Source organism: Salvia hispanica, chromosome 4, assembly GCF_023119035.1.
Source record: "Salvia hispanica cultivar TCC Black 2014 chromosome 4, UniMelb_Shisp_WGS_1.0, whole genome shotgun sequence".
NCBI classification, from domain to species: Eukaryota; Viridiplantae; Streptophyta; class Magnoliopsida; order Lamiales; family Lamiaceae; genus Salvia; species Salvia hispanica.
The window spans coordinates 37,538,345-37,545,463 of NC_062968.1; the positions used below are offsets into that span (position 1 = coordinate 37,538,345).

The 7,119-nt window shown below is 37.6% G+C and overlaps 2 protein-coding genes across 2 annotated transcripts; one reads left to right on the plus strand and one right to left on the minus strand.

Moving 5' to 3' along the window:
* Positions 1–431: 431 nt before the first annotated feature.
* LOC125185234 lies at positions 432–3,302 on the plus strand. The gene is given in 6 exon segments (XM_048081735.1): positions 432–601; positions 728–993; positions 1,077–1,223; positions 1,225–1,289; positions 1,396–1,663; positions 2,839–3,302. Coding segments are annotated over 6 exon segments (1,125 nt in total). The 5' UTR covers positions 432–510; the 3' UTR covers positions 3,127–3,302.
* A 65-nt stretch (positions 3,303–3,367) lies between these two features.
* Positions 3,368–4,117, minus strand: LOC125185235 (germin-like protein subfamily 3 member 2). The gene has a single exon (XM_048081737.1). The coding sequence runs from the start codon at positions 4,097–4,099 to the stop codon at positions 3,440–3,442; it is 660 nt and encodes a 219-aa protein (XP_047937694.1). The 5' UTR covers positions 4,100–4,117; the 3' UTR covers positions 3,368–3,439.
* Positions 4,118–7,119: the final 3,002 nt, after the last annotated feature.

A 7,119-nucleotide genomic window follows, 5' to 3' on the forward strand; every position in this document is an offset into this window, starting at 1 on the left:
CTATAGTACTATAGGTAAGTTAGTACTTATGGTCCAAATGTTGAAAAATTAGTTGGCAAATTGAAGAAACAATATCATACTAGATAACTTGATTTTCTACTATTTTGGAGGGATTGGTGCTATGATTGATTAAGCACACCACATAATAATATATTTGGATTATTTAATTTTTAGTCATCATTCTCATAGTATAAAAGGCCAATTGAAGGCCGTGTTTAAGAAACTAGACCCATTCGTCCTGCGTAAATAAAGCACTGTTCATCTTTGTTAAATAAAGATATTCCTTGATAGTGAAACACGACCTTATTTTACACACTATTAATTAAGTAATTTATTAATCAATATAATAATGATGCAAACATTTACCATTTCAGCCTTTAAAAAAATGATAATTAATTTGGCTTAATTATCAACGTTTAGAACCAAAAATGTATACAGTATTAGTGTAGTTTCTTTCCAGCAGAGCTGACTGCAAATCTCCGCTTAATTCCAGCTCCGCCCAACCAAATCATGGCGGTCGGAGCTACCAGAAAAATATCTGCCGCCTCTGCCAGGGCTCACACTCGAAAATCCAACACCAAAGCTTCTTCTCAAATTTCAGGCAATCATCTCGTTTCCTCAATTTGCACGCTCTCATTTCTATTGTTTTAGTCTAGAATAATGAGTTCCGGATTATTTGTGGCTCTGTTGTTATATTTGATGAAAGTTCTTATGGTAAATGATTCAGGGATCCTCATCAAACTACTGTTAGTTGGCTTGGTGGGTTTCCTAGCTTGGGCTTATCAAGCAGTAAGGCCTCCTCCACCAAAGACGAGTGGCTTGCAAGACGGGCCTCCCGTTACAGCATCTAGAATACAGCTCAAGGACGGGAGGTACTTGGCTTACAAAGAGTCTGGTGTGCCGAAGGATGTAGCAAAGCACAAAATAGTGTTTATCCATGGATTTGATAATTGCAGGCATCATGTTTCTGCAATGACGGCTAACCTCTCCCCTGTAAGGACGCTTCCTTTCACGTTACTTGAAGAATTTCCGTTGATCAATATTTACATCTGATTTATTTATGAACTCAATTGCAGGACATTGTTGAAAGTAGAGGCATATACATTGTTTCGTTTGATAGGCCTGGTTATGGAGAGAGTAGTCCTCACCCTACCCGGACTGTTAAGAGCTTAGCGTTTGATATCGAGGAGCTTGCTGATCAGTTGGGGCTAGGACCCAAATTCTTATATTATTGGATTTTCCATGGGTGGGCAGGTTGTTTGGAGCTGCCTCAAGTATATACCTCATAGGTGAAATTCATTTGTGCTACTTTGTAGATAATGATAACAAGGGCTTTCCATTACATCTATACCTTCTCTGATTGTACCAACATATTTTTATTTTTTAACTGAGCAGATTAGCTGGAGCTGCTCTATTAACACCAGTTGTGAATTATTGGTGGCCTGGTTTCCCTTCAAACTTGTCTCAACAAGCATATGACATGCAGTTCAGACAAGACCAGTGGGCTCTTCGTGTTGCTCACTACTTGCCATGGCTTACCTACTGGTGGAACACTCAGAAATTATTCCCTGGTTCAAGTGTTATTGCTAAACGCCCAGAAATTTTTACTAATCCAGACAAAGAACTGCTTCCAAAGATTATTTCTTTGACCAAGGAGTATCGGGTAACATGTTTTACTTTCTTTTAAATTTGAATAGCAAAACTTACATATGAATTGTTTGGTTATTGGTTAGTAAGAGATTAAGAGTAAAAGGAAAAGTATGGCTATTCCATCGGTGTTATTAGTTTTTTCCCCTGTCACTAAAGCCTATCAAACTTTCACTATGGCTGGCTGAATTAATGAAAATTTTATAAACAGAAAAATTATCAAAGAAATCATACACTCTCAGTCTGAGCTCCAGAGAGAGACATCAACCCTTTCGTAGCTGCAAATAATCTATCTTATGAAGAAATTTCATGTTCTCATAGAGCTAAGCTGATGCAGAACGAGTATTGATAATTGATGTTTGTATCAAGTTTTCTCCTCCCCTACAATTCCCTCGTTTTGAAACACTGATCTTTACAGTAGGAGTAAAGTGACTAAATACTGATTAAAAAGATTGAAGTGGTTCAAATGACCTTGCTACATCTGGGAAATGATACCTCTCTACTGGTTCGTGTTTGTAATTTTCTCAGAAGTCACTATGTAGGCAGTGTAGCTATATCTATCAGTATTAGTTGAATAACCTGATTAAAATGCTTGATGCACAAGTTTATAAAAGATATAAATAAGAAATGAGGCACATATAACTAAATAAAAGATGAAGCGTAATTTAGTCGGTAAGATGATTCCCCTCCAACCATTAAGTGGTGGTTCGAGTCATTACGGCCGTGGCGGTAAATGGCAAACCAGAATTGGTGCTCTTAAAGAAAACTCAATGAAAGATTAGAATATTGATATTTTTCAATAGCACCTTATGTTTGACAGTTTTTTATTACATACTGTCTGATCTAGGATTGGTTAATTTGTCATGAAAATAAGATACAGTAATGCAGCATTCTCTTCAACAGCAAATTGCCAAGTAAAATAGATGTCCCTCGAATTACATATCCTTCATTCCTTCTTAAAGGGCATATAAATGCAGAAGCTTGATTACATGTATAGTGTAATGTGTCGTCTTATGTCATTCTACATTGTTGGTATGGCAAAATATTTTATTTCTTCTTCAGTGTACTTGTTGATTCTCAGGTATTAATGTTTTTTTCATAATTAACCTTGTTGCACTCTCTTAACATCTTTCATTTTTTGAAATTAGAAAGAAAAGTATCTGATGCTTTTGCTTCCCTGACATGATCCAGGCAACACCAAGACAACAAGGCGAGTTTGAGTCTCTTCATCGTGATTTAATGATTGGTTTCGGGAGTTGGGACTTTGACCCAATGGATCTGAAAAATCCATTCTCGGAAAGTGGAGGTTCGGTTCACTTATGGCAGGGGGATGATGATTATCTCGTTCCTGTTACCCTGCAGCGTCACATTGCCAGCCGGCTTCCATGGATCCAATACCACGAGTTATCAGGTACTGGACATATGTTTCCATATGCTGATGGGATGGCAGACACCATCGTACAAGCACTGATTGGTTAAAAACGAAAGGTTTCTGTGACCCGTTTATGTATCTCAGCTTTGTTAATTATTGAGTTTAGAGCTTCCTTCGTTAATTATTGGGTTTAGAGCTTCCACTGCTATCTGAATTGCATGTTGTATTTTGTCTGGATAGGATAAAAATTTGTGTTAAAAGAAGGATGATGCTTTTTTCTGAATCTTGTGCAACATTGAAGTATGAATCTAGCTCAGCAGAATCCGGTGCGTGTTGAGTGTTAATGAATTGTACAGCAAATAGAAGAATTGCATTTGAATGGATGGTTACAGATTGAAAATCGATGCATGATTGGTAGCCCTAGTGATGAGGTTTAGGCAAGAATCTCCTCCTCATCTTTATAATCTGCTTAATGCTCAACCCAAACGCCTTCTCCAGAAGCACATCGCTGATTCCCGAACCAAACAGAACATTGGGAATCTTCTGCGTCCCCGGATTCTGGCTGTTGAAGCATCCGAATACAGTCGCCTGCCTTTTCCCGACGTTCATCTGGAAATGAACCAGTCCTCTCGGGAACACCATCACGTCTCCCCGCTTGATGACCTTGGCGAACACGCGGTTCGTGGAGTCCACGAACCCTGCGTACACCTTCCCGTGTAGCACGTACACCATCTCCGTCGCCCTAGGGTGGAAATGTGGTGGGTTGATCCCGCCGGGCTTCAGATCTGCACGCACCGCCGACATTCCCAGCGTGTTCAGCCCCGGGAACACGGCGTGGTTTACTGGAGACGATGATAGCCCAGTGTCCGAGAAATTGCCGGCTAATCTTATGCCGGTAAACACGAAGTCATCCGGCGTTGCCAGCGTCGGGTTTTCGCAGGCGCTCGTGGATGATGGAATGCAGAAATCCATGACAGGGTCTGGATCTGAAGCTAGAGTGGAGACGGAGAGATACAGAAGGAGAAAACCTAGTAATTTATGCATTTTGAATTTAATGAATTTTGAAATGGAGGTAAGCATGTGTTTTATAGATGTATTATGGCAATAGCTTTTGTATGCTACTTTACTACAACACATGATAAACCTAACCAAAACAAAAGATCAATAAACTTAGATGAGAAAAATAAAGTTTAAGTGATGAAAGAAGAAAACCAATAAAATAAATTAAAAACTAAAAAACACTAATTTGATGTACGATCGAAAGGAAGCAACATTGAGCTTTTTTTGAGAAAAGAAAAATAGTGGTGGGGTTTGCAACATCGATGATGCATAGGTGAGTAATAGCACACTCCATGATCATGAAATAGAGGGAGTGATTGGGATAATGCCGGAAGAGGATGATTATTGTTGCTAATTATTAATTATTATTTTTTACTTTATTCAGTGGAAATGCGGTTCCATATCATTATTTCGAGCTATCTGTTTTACTTCTTCATATATTGTTGCAATTCATCAATTTTACGTAAATACTAATGCACCAGTTCTTTTTTATATGTAAATCAATTATGCGAATTAGTGGGCCCGGCAACTCGAATGGATCTAATTGCATAATCAAAATGTCCAACACCAATGGTTTAAACAATGTAAACTGTAGTCTCTTGTAGATAATTTGATCTTCCATTTCTATTTTCCAGTTCGCGACTTCATATCTCAAATATTTTACTCTTAGACCTTAGTCGTTTACTATTCAATCGATCATAATTATCATAAATCTAATTTTCAATCTTTACATTTCTATACACGTAATTATTCATCCTATTTTTTGTACTTATATTTTCATTTCAATAAATTGTATTTCAAACTAATAATGTATAACTAAAATTAATGTAAATATGCAAAAATTCAAAACAAATAGTCAATAGAATAAAAATTTGAAGCAAGTGAGAATAATATAAAAATGTTAATTTCTATGACAATGATTATGCAAGTGAGAATAATATAAAAATGTTAATTTCTATGACAATGATTATTACTGTATATTGTTGGAATTTAGTCTAAGCTCCAACATAATTGTGAAAGATATTTTTTCTTGTTTTTCTTTTCTTTATTGTTGCTCACTTTATTAGGGTGTTTTTTTGGGCATCGAGGTTAAGATTATACTCGACAGTGATCCAAAGATGAAGCATGCCCCACGATGTTTCTCTCCGATGTTGTGACCACCCAAGGAAGAGAAGTTATATGGAGCTCTACCGGTAGCTGCGTTTGCTACCCCTAATATGTTGGTTGCAATTCTCTGAACGATTCTCTCAGGTAGAACTTTTGTAGATAATAGAGTTTGTAAAATTTTGATACTACCAACTTTTTTATAGATTTGTGCTTAAACACATGAAATAACTATATTCTGGCGTGCACATCTGTAGTTTGACATTCATGTCCAAGATGTTTTCTTCTTCAAGGATTCACCAATAGAAATAAAATGGGTGGAAATGTGTTTCGGCTACGTGTGTTTAAAGCCGAGTTTTTGTCGACATGGATTTACTGATCATAAAATTTTAGCAAAACCACTTTCCACTTTTTGTCAAAGCACATATATTTGGTTGATTTCAGGTGAGTTGGAGGAAATTTTCGGCCACTTTCTCCGGTAAAAAATTATCACGTTGTTATTCACCCTTATATTTCGGTAGGTATTGTAGTACTGAGAGGACAGACCATATCCTACATCGGAGAATGAACAAGAGTTGTAAGCATATAAATGGGCTTCCCCAACTTCATTAGTATGAGGCCTTTTGGGGAGTACCCCAAGAACAAAACTGTGAGAGCTTTATCCAAAGCGGACAATATCATACTAATGTGGAGTTCGGGTGTGCGCTTTTCCCAAAGCGGACAATATCATACTAATGTGGAGTTCGGGTGTGCACCACCGATATCCAACAAGTACAATATAAATTTAGATTTACTTTGAAGTATTTAAAATGTGTATGTAGCTCTATTTACATAGAAATTAGTTTGCTTGAGAACATAAAATCTCTCGAGCCCAAAGCTCAACAAACTTTTCAAACTATGGGTTTTTAATAATGACCAGAAGCAATCCCGACACAACCTTGCCACGACTACATTAGAATGTAATGCGGAGTTAGCCAATATACACTCATGTCGGGCTTCCTTCGTAGCATGGAGATCACCCCAGCCGTGGGGCAACATGGCACGCTGCACAACATCCCAATGTCGATTCTCACCAATTGCATCTTCTGTTGGTTGAATTGCATTCTCTCTTGAGTTTTCTAATGACAAACAAGAGAATATCAAAACCACAAACTTTCGTGATTAAGAAAGTGTTGTCAGTAGCTAAAACCAAGCGCTCAGAGCGAGGAAACACGGCCACAAAGGAAGCATCTTAAACAGGTGTTTCGCTCTACTAACTAGTTCTACAATAATCTAACCACATGTTTCCGATCCTTTCACTATCGCTGCTTTGTCTAACCACCTGTAATAGTTTGAGACGACGATATAAAGTTAGTCAATGACAATATAATTTTAATTCCATATAAATAAGGGTAAATGACCCAAAAATTAGAAAATACAACGAAGACAAAAGCTTAAAGGATTAAGACAAGTTTAAAGGTCACTTATTGATTAAATTCTAGCAATATATGTCAGGGACACCGGAAACGCGACTAAAGCATTTTTTATATCGGAATGACTTGAAATTCGCACGGTGCCATCCGACATCGTTTAGGGGGCTAAAAAGACATTTTTTTTTGTTTTTCCAATCATATTTTTAATTTTTTTGTTTTTGAATGCTCAACTAAATTCGCAAGCACCGTGCAAATTTCAATTCTTTTAACGTTCTCAGTGTCATCTACTTATCCAAAATAAACAAGTAGTATTAGAGATTATGTAAGATCTCAATGCAATCTTCAAGCAGGTCGGAGAAGGTACTCATCATGCACCTTTGAAACGTTCCTGGTGCATTACAGAGGCCAAAAGGCATCCTCCTATACGCATATGCCCCGAAAGTAGGGCTGTCAAATCGTGCGTGTTGGGTCGTTATCTGTCAACCCATTATCGACCCAACCCAATCGTGTCCCAACCCAACCCAA